At 39.4% G+C, this 16,641-nt stretch overlaps 1 protein-coding gene across 1 annotated transcript in view; it reads right to left on the bottom strand.

Moving 5' to 3' along the window:
• Positions 1–4,250: 4,250 nt before the first annotated feature.
• The window catches only part of LOC125988495 (metabotropic glutamate receptor 4), an 87,622-nt gene continuing 75,231 nt past the window's right edge, over positions 4,251–16,641 (bottom strand). Inside the window, exons 7-11 of the mRNA XM_049753784.1 lie at positions 15,929–16,129; positions 12,099–12,235; positions 9,822–10,757; positions 7,672–7,918; positions 4,251–5,921 (exon numbers count right to left, since the gene is read on the bottom strand). Of these exons, the coding sequence (XP_049609741.1) occupies positions 5,872–5,921; positions 7,672–7,918; positions 9,822–10,757; positions 12,099–12,235; positions 15,929–16,129 (1,571 nt within the window). The 3' untranslated portion in view covers positions 4,251–5,871. The remainder of the gene's footprint in view (positions 5,922–7,671; positions 7,919–9,821; positions 10,758–12,098; positions 12,236–15,928; positions 16,130–16,641) is intronic.

A 16,641-nucleotide genomic window follows, 5' to 3' on the forward strand; every position in this document is an offset into this window, starting at 1 on the left:
ATAATATTTCTTCTTCTCTCCCACTGGTAAATCCTGTGGAGGGAGTTACGATTTTCAAACACCTCTGATAAAGACACCCAAAATAGCTTACACATACTGTAGATGGGAACTGGAAATTCAAATTACATAACAAGGAACAAATGAAGCCAATCAAGAGAAAATCACTTTTTCATAAGACGACAAATACGTTCCAAAAAGTCAGCCAGGAGCAAAGTACAGATTTTGGCCTTCAACCCCCTTAACCTTTTGTATTTACTGTACGTTTAATGGCATTTTGTAATTCTGCACAGCGCTGACATTTTCATCTCACAGCTTTTCATCAACTACTAACGATCAATAACTGATTTCAGTGCTCCGGTGGCGTCTTACGATGCCATTATTTGACGGTGATACATCATAAAAATGTCACTATGCGAAATGCAGTATGCGGAATTAAACAAAGTGCAGAATATACACTGACAAATCCATTTTGATCAAATACACTGATAATGAGTTACCGCTTAGATGAGCGATAAAAAAAATTGATAGCCTTTTAATGCTAACACAAATAAAATATACATAACTTGGTATGCAGCAAACCTATTTGAGATCTAACAAAAGCAACACTTCACAGAACCAATGTCTGCATGGATAGATTTCGATTCCAGCTGGAGGAAACGGATGACAGATGAAGGATGTCTCAAGTACAATGGGGAAGTTAGTATGTATGTGTGCATCCGTGTCTGAGTTTCTGAATTTTACTTTGAAACACACCCATTTTCCGTTTTGTCTCCATTATTAATTACTATATAATTCAATATTATTATGTAATATAATCATATATTATATAGCACAATACAAGGTATGATTTAAAAAATATATATATTTTAGAAACCTATCTTTACTTCTTTACTATTATAATTCTTTAAATGTTAGTAAAGTTTTGGTTCCTTTAATAATTTGGCTAAGCTTTTGTTGTCTCTGCTTTGCTTCCGATTATTATGTTTTTAAATGCTTATAAATATTGCGTCTTTGCTTGTGAAACACATTAAGTTGCTTTGTGTATGAAATGTGCTGTACAAATACAACTGCCTTGCCTTCACTGACAACTCCAACATGACGGGCGGGAACACAACCATCATTCAATGATCCGAATGCTTGGAGGTGGCTCATTAATATAGATGGGGTTTTTATAGGAATGGCTGTTGGGCTAAATTATTTAGGGGAGGGGGGGCAGGAGACCTATGGACTGCACAACTAACGTAACATGTAAATAGTGACTGAAGGGCAGCAGGTTGAAGCAGGGTAGCGAACATGTGAAGAGTAATGGCACAACGTCATGACTGTCCTAAATCAGGAGCCGTACCAAGGTAGCAACAGCCGCATGCACGTGCAAATACAACAGAGTGACCAATAAACAAAAAAACATGTGATGCATACCGGTACTTAAATATACAAAACAGCTGTGCATATCCAGTCGTAATCACGGCCCAAAGAAGGCAGGAAAGCGAGACTGCGTACGCCGCCATTCGTATTTAAAAATAGCCGCTTTAAATTTTGGGCATTCCTGTCTGGCCATTTTTGATTGACAGCCCATCACTGATGACAATACTGCTGTCAACATGAGCACTTGACCCCATGGATCAGAGCTGTTTATATTGCTGTGCCTGTTTTCGGTTTGTCATTACAGATGCAATTACAAATTATCGTTGAAGGGGTCAAAGCTTCTGTTTTGCCAATTAGGATGTTGGATTTATAAAAACACAGACAGGGGAGAATGGAGACAAATCATCAATTGTTTACGAGCATTGATTTTTGACAGTTAATTGCCAAAATGAACCTTCTGCATTTATTAGGGCATGTTTGTCATGCTGTGCTCCAATATGATCAAATTTTTACCTTTGGTGGTCTGGCAATGTCGATTTGAGCAGTAATGCAAACCTACTGTGTCTTCTTTGCACACTAAAATTATACTATACGCATTTCAAACGCAAACACCCAGACGAATATATATTCTGTGCGGTGGTTCTGTCATTTTTAAGTGATCAAACATTCATAATCCAGTACGTCCTATCAACTGGTTCCATTGTGCTGTCAAGAATTCTGTTACAATTATTTAATGTCCAGAAAAGGGCTGCTGTTATGCATAATGGGTTTTATGCCCGAGTAATTTAAATGTTTGTCAGACAGTTTATGAGCCAAGTTGAGTTTCAGTAATCCGACTTGTGCATGCACGGTGATGCGTTTGATTGTTTGATGGAGCGTGGTCATAAAGCCCTCCACTTGTTGCCAAGTACGGCAGTAAAGTCGTCTCCAAAAGTAATGCTGAAATAGTGAGTGTCACCCTGTGAGACACAAGACCTTTTAGCCTTTATAAAGAAGTGTAGACAGATGCTTTAGTTCAAATAAACTGACACACGGGGGAGGGGGGGGGGGGGCTTATCCCTGCAAGAACCACTTGAGTAACCTTTCACATCAGCCATCAGTCTCCGTGTGAGAGGACGGCCATATGTAAGGGATGTGACAGTCAGTTATCAATGTCTGTCACATATACCTTGCCTTTTGTAATTTACTCAACTGCACTAAAAGCCCACACTGCAGTTTTGAAAGACCATTCTGTTACTAGATTAGATATTCTTTCAATGACACACTTGGCATAGACATGAAGACACTTCAGTCTTGAACTACGTGATACACAGGTAACCCTCCGATGTCTTCTCTTTAAATGGAAACACACAAGATTTTGTGTTCTTCCATTCGGAGTTCAGAAAAGTTGAGACTAACGTTGAAGGAATGACAAAAAAGAAGATGACCCAAAAGTGTTTGACCACTGCAGGGCAGCCATAGTGTGCTTGTGACCTCATTCGTTCCGCACACCATATTTTATGAGGTGGCGCAGTGGAGCAAAGGTGAAGTCAGCCCGCCCAGCATCCTGCTGGTGTCCTCACAGAGAAACTAAAACCTCACGCTACATTGAACGCTTTCCTCATGAGGAAAAAAACAACAAACACGCTTGGTTTAAGATGGAGTGTGAAATTATTAAAGTGATATTTCAAATGGAGAGAACCTTGGATTTTCTTGTATTCCCTGAATGTTCTTTTGAGCGGTATTTAATTATTTGCACAACAGGGATTTGGATGTTCAAATTATACACTTAATGGAGGCAATATTGAGTATTCCTAGTGAAAACCACAGTATCTTTGAAAAGGCCTGATAATTGCTTAAGCCACCATACACGCTTACGTGCAAAATTGGTGGAAAAAAAAAAAAAAAAGGCCACCTTAGCGGAATCCAACCAGAAAACACCAAAAATGAATCATACTTTGTGCTAAGCCAGATAATTGACTTTCAGGTATTTTTTGGGGCATTTTTTTCCCAGATTCCTCTGATTTTTAAAAAATTATTTGGGAGGGATTCATAAAAAAATCCATCTCTATTTGGTATATGTACCATATATGTGTGAGTCAGTAGAAGTCAGGTTGGACAGGCTCATAAGTGATGTTCAATATTGCTGCATATTTAAACTCACTTTACAGGGTCTGTTTGATTAGAAGTCAATAAAAAGCATGTATGTTTTCTATGAACTTTTTTCATCCTTCATTATACCCAAGCTCAATATTTGTCTCCGTGCACTGCCCGAGGGAGACCTTCTGTGAATTTAAAACGCTGCTTAGTATTAATGGAGGCAGCTTGTAATTGCTTTAATTTATCATGTCTGATGACAAATGATTGCATAATTATTTCTAATAGATGCATCACTATGGAAAGCGGTTACGAGAGGGCACGGGGAAGAGGAGGTTCTCGTATGATGCCTGTCATTATTTTGGCACTCAAAGTGACCCATGACGAGTTAATCAGTTGCTGGTGATGGCAGTTTTTTTTCTGGAGAGCTGCTTTACCAAACGCTACAGGGAACGATGGCACTGTGCATGTTTGTATTTTAATTTGGCTTTCCATATGTTCATTATGTCAAATGCTGTTGTAAAACTGAACATTTCCTAATGGGAAGTCCCCCCTGGATAAAAAGAGACTACAGTAAATGTATATTGCTACGTACGTCTAATGATGTCTTGAATTGAATTAACCATCTATGCGTACCTAGCATGTATGAAATTGCATCATCTATTGAACTCTTTTTTTCCAATTTTAGTTGTCCATATTTTTGCTTGCAGCTACCAAACCGCAGTTTTGTATTCTAATCAATATCATAGCTGCAAAACAACAACAACAACAAAACTATTCATAAAATAGTGAAGATAAAGTAAAACACATTATTACAAAAAGTGTGCTTTTATTAGAAACATCTCGTATAAAAATGAACATGCTCTACACATCTGTATTTTTTTCTATAGATAATTCATAAATATCCAGGCACTGTATTTATTTTTGTTTCCCTTTTTTTTTTAAATCATTTCCATACATAAAGCAAACATGATGAAACCATTTGTAAACATACATTTACTTGCCACTTACAGTAGTTTCACTCACCACTTAACATTTTTTTTATTTTGTTCCACATACAATGTTTTAGAAAAATAAAAGCAATATTGTGACAAAAAAGCCATTAAGTGTATTCATTATCACAAACACTTTTCCCACAAACAATACTTTATCCAAATAATGGAAAAAAATGCCAAAGCAGCAATATCTTAAAACCTTTGTTCTAGCTGAGAGCTGCAAGAATTTTTAATAAAACCCAATCTGTTGGTGTGTTATAATTCTCTTCAACAGTTACTTTCCGGGACATCAGACCTGAATATCAAGTTGTTCACATGACTTACATTTTTCGACATGCAACATACGTATTCTGCATGGCTGAGGATAAGTATTGTGACAAATTCAAGAGTTGCTCTTTTCACGAGGAATACGGAAGGAGAATTAGAGAGACAGACGACAGAAGTGGAGTTTACACATTTCGATTTTGTACACTGAGTTCTTTCGTAGTGTTTGAACAGAATGCACTCAGACGTTACGCAAAGCATACGACACCATGAGCGGTCCGTGAAAGATGAAAGGTCAGTGCGCAAAATGAAGGGAATGGATGCTAGAATACACGATGAGCCTTAATTTTGTAACTATCAATAACAGCTTCCAAAATCCCGTGTAAGGGGGGGGGGGGGGGGATCCCAAATATATTCCATAAAAACAAAAGATTAAATAAGGGCCATTTAATTAGATATTTTTAAAGTAGACTCCATATCTTCATTGACCTAAACAAATCAACTTCCGTGTTGTTGGGCTCCTTTTTCAGAGGTTGGCTAATGGTCGCTACTGTTAATGACAATCATGACACATCGCATTCCATTGACAACACAGCACAGTACACGTGATGCGCCCACAAGCATGCTCTGGGACTGTACATTAGGTTTGCCCCAAAAATTGATGGCGATGTTGAACACAGAATTATGAAACACTGATAGAAAACACAAATAAATCGGAATGACCGAGCGATTTCTTTTTGACTGTCGCCAGATATGGTTAGTTCACAAACTCTTGTAAGGCAGTGTACAGTTTGACGAGTAGCAACTCCATCAAGATTTAGTTCATCCCCCACCACCTAGGTTTTTATTGTTTGAGTGAGTCGAATGGCTCAGCCGAGGAGATGCCTGAAATGTGTGCTATTGACTTCTGAAAGCAAACAAAGTGTTGGTTTGAGGTGGCGCATTCATCCTGTGCCTGGAAACATCACAACCCAACATTATGTGTCTCAGGGAAGGGGGAAATGAACGGTTCCCGACTTTTCATCCCTCATCTCTTGCTTGCATTCGACTCATGTCTGATAGAAGTGGTGTTTATTATCTAAAAAAATATGACATCCTTTCAATCCCAGCTTTCGTCTGTGCGGCAGCAGATCTTCTAGTATCTCTCTTTGGGCTCCCACTCGGCTGCCTCTTAGATGGCATGGTTACTGTAGCTTATATATGTCTGCTTGGAGGCCAACACTGCAGGGGAGGGGGGTGCAACAACAAGAATAAACATGATTAAAAATGCTCACTGATTGATGTGGAAATTGGCATTAAATGGAAATCTTGGGAACACATGTCCTGATTGATGAGTTCTATTTATGACTTAATAAAATTAGGGCAAAAAAACAGTTCCCCCATTTCCATCAACCATTTTGCTGGATTTCAAAAATGTTGCTAAGCTGTTGCTGTTCATGCAACCATATATGACCTGTGAGTCAAACTTGTAAGACTGATAGAAAATACGTTCCGTGTGTCACAATCAAACAGTGAGCATGCACGGTGGTGGTAATCACTATACCAATCAGTCCGTGCAGCGGATTGAATGTCAGATGTGATGAATCTAGTCAGAAAATAGCTGAGTACCAGCATCAGGCCAGTGGTACCACAGACAAGGCGATGTAATGCTTCCAGCGTCAGCGGCACATGGTATAGAGTTGTAGTCACTTCATTCCAAACCTTTCCTCCAACCAGAGCATTGATAAATGAATATTATTTGAATATTTATAGGCTGTGAGGCCTAGATAAAAAATAGATGGTCCAGGAAGAATTGGAGCCATCTGTCTTTAACACTGTGTTGCTTTTGTTTGGAAGCACCACATACCAATTTTGTCATCCAAGTTGTCGGTGTGCACTGATCAAGTAAGCAGTCACGATTATTGTTCCTTGTGCTTTTTTTTTTTTTTTTTTTTTTTTTTTTGCTGGTGTGCACGCAGTGATGGTGAACGTCAGCATTAACGTAAAGATACAAAAAAGTGGTCACGAGGAGGAGCATCCAGTGGGTTACCTGAGAGCTTAAGATCCCTCACAAGGCTCCCTTCCCTCAACATAGTCTGACGCAGACACACAGAACACTTGTCAGCTTATCCCATTCAAGGAAGCGCGTGAGAGTCAGCATGTACACAGATTTGCTATACTGCATTCTAAGGTTGCAAAAAAAGGCATACACCCAAGATAGATGTACGTGTGGGCGAATGCTTTTGAGTATTTCATACAGTTGAGTTTGTCTGTGAATCAGATCAGGACTTGGAGTAATCATGCACGGCTGCTTGATTTAATCCTTCTCCCCACACATCTTTATCTTGGTGATTGAAAAAAAAAAATCATTTTGCAACACTACTAGGCTCTTTCATCCCTTTCAAAATCAGACCAGTGTGGGCTCCCCGTCACTCCCCCTGATTTGCAATCGGCGGTTTTACTGGAGTTATGAAGAATAGAACCTTTTTGTGTACCCGAGGTGAAAGATTTTGAATCAACCCGGTGGAACAGACAAGTCACCTCCTGCTTTTCTTGTTACGCTCTTACACTGATTTGCTGATTTGTTTGCAGGATTACACACACACACAAAAAAAACATATTTAAAAAGATTAGTTCCATCACGCTTTGTGGAGTAGCAACACACAGATGAGTGAGAGCCTGCTTAATTTTGCTGCAGATGAAGAAAAATTCTATTTCATTCTTATTAAGATTGCAACAATCTATTACGGTATTTCCATAATTAAAGTAAATGGAATGCACAAATATTTTGAAAAAAAAAATTAGACTCTTTTCACTGTATTTCATATAAACAAGTGCGTTCGAACGGTACTGTGTGCATGAGGTGGATATTTGATAATACTTGAAAGTACAAGATAAGAGCCATTCATTATTTGTAGACTTCCTTGTATGTCATCATGGGACATTCAAAGCTGTCACAACCGCTTACTACATGTGGGTGAGCAAGACCAACCTTGTGTTTCCAGACTTTCGCAGAGTTCTGACTTTGCTTCCCCATTGGGCCTCAGACCACCTTTTGGGTTGAACTTGTTGGACATGGTGGCTGCGGTGACCACAGCCTTCAGGCTGCGCTTGCGCTTTGGTACGTTCTGCTCCGGATGAAAGAGAACCACGTAGACCTTGGGCATGTAAAGCATACCCAGAGAGACCGATGCACTGAGGCTAACAGAGATGGTCAAGGTTGTGGTCTGGATGTACATCTGCATTATAGAAGAGACAGAATATTAGTAAAGTATTATTTGTTGAGGCAGGATGACACATGTCGAGGATGTGACCTATCCATCGGCGTTAGTGTTGACTGAATGAGTACATTTGCAGCTTGTCAATGGTCAGTCAAAAAATTGTCAAAGATTGAACCCAAAATACAAACCACAGGAGTCATTGCTCCGTCAATCAATATTTCTCACTGTGTTTTTTTGAATTATTATTTTTTTATGCTGTACACTAAATAAAAGCATATATTATAATGTACACCAACTAAAAGAATGCCTTGAGATGGATGTCAGTGCAGGCTGCTTTTTTATTTTTGCCTTGAGGCTTTAGACCACAGCATGAAGGCTTTTGGCCAGTGACAGCTGCAGCTCACAGCTGGGAGTCAGAAACATGGCTACAGGCTACAAAACGGAGCACAGACAAACATCTTCCCGTTGCTCAGAACAAGTGTTTTGTTTTTTGTTTTTTCTTTCAGGGTTTTTGTTTTTCTTTAATTCTGATGAGATGGGTAAACGCTGAGTTTGCAGAGGGTTTGAAAAATGAAGTTGTACACTAAGTCAGGTACACCAAATCAAATGTAATGAATGCTTGTGAAATACCAAAGCATCAAAAGGTTGGCATCATTTTCCATAGTGTGAATTTTATTTCTATCTTCAAAAATGTTTGGAATGTGTTGCCTTAAGTGACAAAGCCTGTTGCATTGTGGTGGTAGAAATCCTTGTTTTATTTTGTTTGTCTACAGGTTTTTCAGGTCACACTAAATGTATTCATTGGCATGTAAGCTTGTGCAATAATATTTATTATCCTCATACTAGGGTTATTTGATACCTCTTCTTTTCAGACTGATACCAATATGAGTCCTGAATGTTTTGAGTACTCACGATACATCTAGCGCTTTTGACACATTTGCATTCAAACCAGTGGCAAAAATATAGTGAACAATGACATTTCTTTGTGACAAAGATGACGACTTGTCAATGTGTCAAACTACTGCAGGATAACGCCAACTCCTGCCGAGAAGGACTTAGTCAATATCTGATTTTGTTCTTTTTTTTGATGATTTTTTTTGTGGTTTGTTGTGGTTCTGTGAATATGATACATAAAATGATTGGGCCAGTCGATGTCTACCAGGTAAGATGTCAATACAGAGTGGACGTGATGGGTCATCGTGTTCCATCAACATTCCTTCACGGCGGAATGGCACTCTTGTAATCTCCAGAGAAGATTACACATTGCCCAGGGTAAAGTCACAACACAGTACAGACCAGAGTCACAGTGAGCGGAATGGAGACCATTGTCCACTTCCAGCAGCCGTAAATTTTCCCTGATGTGTCGATATGATTGTTGATTTGCTCCACGCACAGGTAGAAAGTGAGCATTTTCACACTTTGTTCAAGAATGGCTTTCTTTGGTCACAAGGTAAAACATGTTTTCTGTATGATGGACTCTGGTTGCACAATATTCCAAGGTCGTGCTTCAATCTACAGTCACAACAATGATTTTATTTTTGGTGGACCTTTGATGATTATCTGCGTTTTGGCTGGACATTTTTCCTCACAAGCTTGGTGAATATGGAAGTTTTTTGAAATGCCACTATCAAGAGAACTTTCTCCCCCGATAGAACATCAAATCGAATGACCATATGATTAGGCAACTATCATAATTCTAGTTTTTTCTTCTATATTCTCTCACACAAACACAGATTCCAAGAATTAACCTCACAAGCGTAATCTCTGCGGAAAGAAATGCTGGATCATCATCGTGATGCGTAGTCAAATACAACAAACAATAGTCGTGGCCATTTTCGTTACAAGGTTGCACACAGGAAACAAAATAACTCAAGTGGAATATTGACTTCTAACACGTGCGAGTCAAATAATATTTATTTACCTTTTCTGCCGATTGTGACGTCCCAAAGAAGATGGGGATAAAGGCAAGCCATACTATGCAAGTGGTGTACATGGTGAAGCCGATGGGTTTGGCCTCGTTAAACGTCTCCGGAACCCCTCTGGTCTTGATGGCGTAAACTGTGCAGGTGACCATTAAGAGCATGCTGTATCCCAACAGACAGATGAGAGAAAGGTCCGATATGTCGCACTTTAAAACTCCGCGGGCCATATCGGGATTGGCCGTGCGTTGGTCTTCGTAGTCGATGATGGCTTGCGAGGGGTCGACGCCAAACCAGATACACACCCCGAGGAGTTGCACTGAAATCAGGCTGAACGTGATGACTAACTGTGAGGCTGGGGAAATGAAGCGAGGGGCACTGACTGACATCTTGCCCTGCTCAAAAATTCTGTAGATACGATTTGTCTTAGTGAGCAGGGCTGCATAGCTGATACTCATACCCAGGCCAAGAAAGATCCTGCGCAGTGAACATATAAACATATCAGGAGCGGAGATCATGAGGAACGTTGTGGCATAGCACAAGAAGATACCAGTCAGAAGCACGTAGCTCAGTTCTCGACCCAACGCCTTGACAATGGGTGTGTCGTTGTAGCGCACAAAGGTAACAACCACAAACACGGTTGCCATGATGCCCAGGACGGCGATCAAGACGGGGATGACGGCCCACGGAGAGCTCCACTCCAGCTTGACGATAGGAATGGGAATGCAGCCAGTGTGGTTGTCATTGGGCCGAAGGTCGAAGCGACACATCTTGCATGTGTAAGTGTCTGCCTGGTACTGGTAGCCGTCACAATTCTCACAGTGCCAACAGCACGGTATTCCTTTCACAATTTTCTTGCGCTGGCCAGCGCGACAGGGTTGACTGCAAATGGATGAGGGCACTTCTTGTGTTTCACCTGGCCACTGCATTTCATCTGTCTGTCGGAGGATGGATGGATAAAATCAAAAAACATTCCTTTGGTACAACAATCTACATTCTTATTTCTTTTACTTTTTTTAAATCCTAATACTTTAACTCAAATTATTTACTGACTGCAAAGTCAAATATTTTTCTTCTTTCGTGACCTTAAGAAAACAAATAGAAAAATTCTACCTTCTAAGAGTGAGAAGTATAATATTAAGGACTGTTGATGAATTACAGTTGACCAACAGAATCTTTCAAGCATGAGAACACATTATGTGAAAGCCAACAAAATTAAAACAAAAAAATAATCGAATGGCTTCTGTTGGCCCATGGTCTCCAAATACTTTCAGATAATGATGACATGCGAAAATGAAGCTTCAAATTTGCTTCATGAAACAGTTGGTTTATTTTTTGACTCCTCTAGATGGCACTGTTAGTTTTAAAAAATGATTTAAGAAATGGCACGTCAATGTTCTTTTAGCCCAATTTTGAACAGAGTGCCATCTAGAGAAGTCACAAAATACATTTGATTCATGGAGCAAATTGAAACTTAATTTTCAAATTACTTCTTTCAGATGTTCATACGCCAAAATAGTTGTAAAATCCTGCACTCATCTTGTGTTCATGACAACATAGTAAGCCTTACCTCTTCGGATGTGGCAAATGTGAACAATGAATGAACTACATGGAATAGTTACTTGAGGGAAATAGGAGTAGATAGAGTTTATCCGTTTTCAGTTTTACCTGTATATCATGTTCCTATGACTTTTGATTGTGTCTGGGTTAGGGTTAAAAGAAAAACTAAAATCAAGTTTATACAACGACAAATCTAGAATATAATATAGTTTAGAGGTATTGTTTTTACATCTTCATAGGGTGTTCATGATTATCCTAGGCAGTGCTGGGTGAGTCGATCAGTGCGCAAAAGAAACACGGAACCTTGATGTCTGCAATAATTCAATAGAATACCTGTGCTGTGCGCTGCAACAAAAATAGAGTACCTGGGGGGTTGAGTATAAATGATTCAGAACCATAAAAAATAAGCAATGCTCATTGTTCCTGTGGTCGTTTGATGTTTGCATATGCGACACTGTTCGTTCAGATGTTTTGCTGGAGAATAAACTGGAGTTTTATTTCACTGACGATGCCAAAAGAAATCAATGCTAAAAGCTTTACTTGCACCTTTACCACATTAAAGTGAATGTTGCTTGTCTGTGAGTTTATGAACTGTTAACATAACCTGAAACCTTAACATTAGCACAACTACATGCATCCATCCATTTTGTCATTTGTAATTAGCGAGTTAGCTTTCCTTTCAAGACATTAGGTTAAATCATTAAGGAAGAGATCCCTACATCCAAGTGCAGATGGTCGGTCCAGTGGCCAATGATTTTATACTCTGTAGTGTTATTCTTCATCTGGTATTGGTAGATTTCATAGCGACCAGGAGCATCTCCGTTCACGTTGAAGACCACGGGCGTGCCAGCAATTCCTGCGGAGGACACAAACCCCCCCCAAAAATGTGTTATTGTAACAGCGCATTGTTTTATTATACCCAATGTGAGTGATTTGCAAAATCGGGAATCTCTTGTTTTTGTAATACCCTGAGATTAAATGACTCCGCAAAGCTGTTAATGACAGGATCAAATGGATGTTGACAGCTCGGCTGTTGGGGTTCTTTGACAAGGGTCCACACAGCTGTCTGTTCACGTTCCCATATCACACGCCTTCCTTCCGTTTACTGCCCCATCGCTTGTTATGTTCAAGGTTGTCCTCGGAGTGCAGACAAACGACAGCACTGATTTTAATTACCGCTTTGAGGTCCCTATTGAGGTCTCATCCGTCCTCCCCCTGTTCCTTTCTGTTACGAAGCAAACCTTTTGAACCTTCCTTGAATATCAGTGAATTGTGAAGCAGAGCATAAAAGATTAAAGTTCAGTAATCAGCTTCCACGTCTGCGAAAAGTCCTATTAGCAGAATCTTCGTCTGTTTTCACTGACAACCGCAAAAGCTTGAAAAGAGATTCTCGGTTAACTTGCAGGCTGAACACATTTTCAATATCGTGCCGCTATTTAAGTATGATATTCCATTAAAAAGACATATTAGATGTCATTTTATTTCATTTTAATTCCTTCTTTGAGCGGTTGAATATCGGATACAGTTTTATGTTGTTTGCCTTCAAACATCAACCACAGTGGCTTTCATGTGATTGCAGGGTAACATTTTTATTTAATAGCTCTGTGCCACGCTGGTTAGCACATTCGCCTTACAGTTAGGAGGGTGCGGGCTCTATTCCATCTCCAGCCCTCCCTGTGTGGAGTTTGCATGTTCTCCCCATGCCTGCGTGGGTTTTCTCTGACACTCTGGTTTCCTCCCACCTCCCAAAGACATGCTTGGTAGGCCGACTGAGCCCCTTGGTGTGAGTCCGAGTGCGGATGGTTGTTCGTCTCCGTGTGCCCTGCGATTGGCTGGCAACCGGTTCAGGGTGTCCCCCGCCTACTGCCTGATGACTGCTGGGATAGGCTTCAGCACACCCGCAACCCCCATGGGGACAAGCGGTATAGAAAATGGATGGATGGATGGATGGATGGATGGATGGATGGATGGATGGATGGATGGATGGATGGATGGATGGATGGATGGATGGATGGATGGATGGATGGATGGATGTTTCACTTGGCTTTTACCACTCAGGAGGAGGACCAATTTATGCAGAATATCCATTATCAGGGGCTCACAAGTATTTTGACTTAGCACTTGGGACAGTGGTTATGGAGTGTCTGCTTCACTGTCAGTTTGCATTTTCTCCTTTTTGCATGGGTTTTCATGAGACAGTTTATTTCCTCTCACATTTAAAAGATGTCCAGTTTATGGAATGCTCTACATCAGGGGTGTCAAACTTATTTTCACTGAGGGACACATACGTATGCACGTTACAATATAAACATAACTAAATATGACCAAATGTAAGTAATGACTCCTTAATGTCAAATAATGCTGAATGTATTATGTATTTAAGTTAAAAATATTACACAGGCATTTGCATATATCGTTGTTGTTTGGCGGAATACCTTATGTCTAAATAAGGTCAATTTAATATTTTTTCATAACCTGATGCAACTGATTTGTCCTGACTTTGTTAGTTATTTTAGTGCAATATTAACCAATTTAAAATACCAACAAAAATATCTTGAGAACAAATGCATTACCCTCTTGGGATCAGAATCAGCATTTCCAAATCTGAATTTTGTTTTGATTGCATAGAATGAGAAGAAATTATGTCAATTTCTCTTAGATAAATAATTCTACCACTGAGATGACTTCCAAATAAAACTTTTAAATCTGAAAATGCCTAATTTAAAGATATGATGTAATTCTATTCCTCTCTGTTGCTAATTAGCCAAAGAGTATGGTGACTAATGTTGTAGGGAAAATTGTTCATTTAAATTTGTACAGTGATAATGTAGCTGTTTATGATGCTGTCTAAAGGGGACCCAATTTATTTGATTTGTCACAAAGTACAGCACAACATGCTTGCCACATGAACGCTGTAATTTAATAACAACAATATTATTCTGCTAAATATTTTCTTCAAATGAAGACTGCTAAGCATTAGGGGCAACATCAAATGCTGATTCTCGACATTTTTATTCATTTTTTTTAATTAAAGCATGTAAGGCTGGTTTCATAACTGTGCAGAGATGTCAACTAACACTTTCAGATTCTTCTGATTTATGCACCCATGTAAGCATGGCCTCTTTCAATCTCTTTCATTTCCTCCAGTAACGTCTGAGCTTTTCACTCTAATGTCCATGCTACAGTGATCCCGAGTGGTCCATCCACAAAGTTAAATCAGACCAGGCAGCAATAACGGCTTTAAGTATAAATGTGACAGCAAATATTGAATCTTGCGCATGGAGCCGTGCTTTACTGTCTTATTAGGGAACTATAATGTTCCCCCATAAAAGACAATATTTTGCTATAAAGGGCTCTAAGTACGTCAGTAATTATTGAGTGCATAGTTAAGATTATGTAGGATACATGTCAAGTGTGTCCATCAATGCATATCAACGCAATCTTGGTTCGTAGCTTGGTTTCTCATTTCCTTTAGTCAGCAGATATGGAAAATTCCCATAGTTTTCCAGAATCATGTTGATGATTCCATTTTGCTTACCTACACAGCTTTTAAATTAATTTGTGCTCCTGAAAGAAAGTCAGGTTACTGTATACTATTATTATGAAATACGTACATTTGAATTCCAATTTCATGTTATGAATAATTTTAGCTCAATGCAATGTTTAGGGAACATATCTACAGTATTTTGTAAATTCGTTTACACAAAGGCATACTGGACTCAATGGGTGTTTTTTTTTTTTTTAAATGAGGAATGACCTGCTTAGATCCCAATAAGGTCACTTGAGGCTCGGGTGAACAATGTTTTTGAAAAGGAGGCCTGATGAGTTACTAGACAAGTGTTTTGAAAATCTATGTATAAAAAAGGTTGACTGCATTGTTAAAGGCTAACATCGTTTTTTAATCCCAACTCCAGTCTCCTCTTAAAACCTTATCTGAAATCCGAACCCACTCTCTAAGAGCCAACTGTGCACGATCTGGTGGGTGTTTGTAGACCTTGGAAATTATTTTGTCACTTCCTTCTATACTGTAATTCCCATCAAGACTAATCCTCGGGGCTGTCAACCGCTGGTTCCCATGTGGAGGCTGGCGACTAACATGTACTCCCACAACTAATTCCCAAATCATTTTCTATGGGAAAAAAGTCCAAAACTAACTAAAGTTGACCTCACGTGTGTCCTTTCCTATCTGCACCACAATAAAACCATTGCCGTTCTTTAAGTTTAACAGGAGCATAAATATACAGTAAGTACAAATTACCGGTGCTTGTTTTGTTTGATGTGCTGCCTACTGCTCTTCTTCTCCTTGTGTATAATTACAACCCAATAGAGAATGTATTTTAAAAACAATGTTCACTTGTGACAAGACAAAGAAAAACACTCTCCTGCTCTTAACTGTCAAGCCAATGGCCAGCCTCTCGGAAGAATTTCTATTCAGCAGCCAGATACTTGGAGACCAACATATAATCACGAAAGTATACACCTTGGATGTTGGTAGGACAACATACTTCATCTTGGTTCTCTTGTACTTTGGTATATCAGGAATACATACCTGAGAAATTGACATTTCGAATGTATTTGAGCAACAATGTGCCATTGATGGCATCCATCTTGGAGCAGAGGCCGACTTTCCCCGGGCAGAGATCTTTATGCATGTTGTGCAAAGCGTGAGCCATGGCGTAAACTGCATCAATCACAAACTGGACCTTTCCCTCTTGTTCATAGGATGAATCTTTACCAATCCTCTCGTGATCTGGTGGTGAAAGTACAAAGGGAGATCATACATGGGAATGAAGAAAACAAAAGTGGACAATAACAAAACCAAGAAGACGTACCATATTTTTCGGACTATATGTCGCAGTTTTTTTCATAGTTTGGCTGGGGGTGCGACTTATACTCAGGAGCAACTTATACGTGAAATCATTAACACATTATTACTTGATCATTAACATATTACTTACTCAATAGTATATCACTTCATGTGTTGTTTTCACACTAAACCGCACAAGGGCGCTCTAGGCCTGTGGAATAATTGGAACTGCAACTGACGATGAGTCTGACGTTAGCGCCGCATTTACTTCCGAAGTCAGCGGAGTTGTTTATAAGTGACACAGAGGATGAAGATTTCGAAGTATTTAATGATTTGGAGTGAGAGATGGTTCGATAAACTTATTTATGTTAGATTTATTTGAATGACTCTTAATATGTTACGTCAGGCTCGTTCTCAGTTCCTCTTTTATGTGTTTATGTAACGTTAGCATAAGG

Source organism: Syngnathus scovelli, chromosome 2, assembly GCF_024217435.2.
Source record: "Syngnathus scovelli strain Florida chromosome 2, RoL_Ssco_1.2, whole genome shotgun sequence".
Lineage (NCBI taxonomy): Eukaryota > Metazoa > Chordata > Actinopteri > Syngnathiformes > Syngnathidae > Syngnathus > Syngnathus scovelli.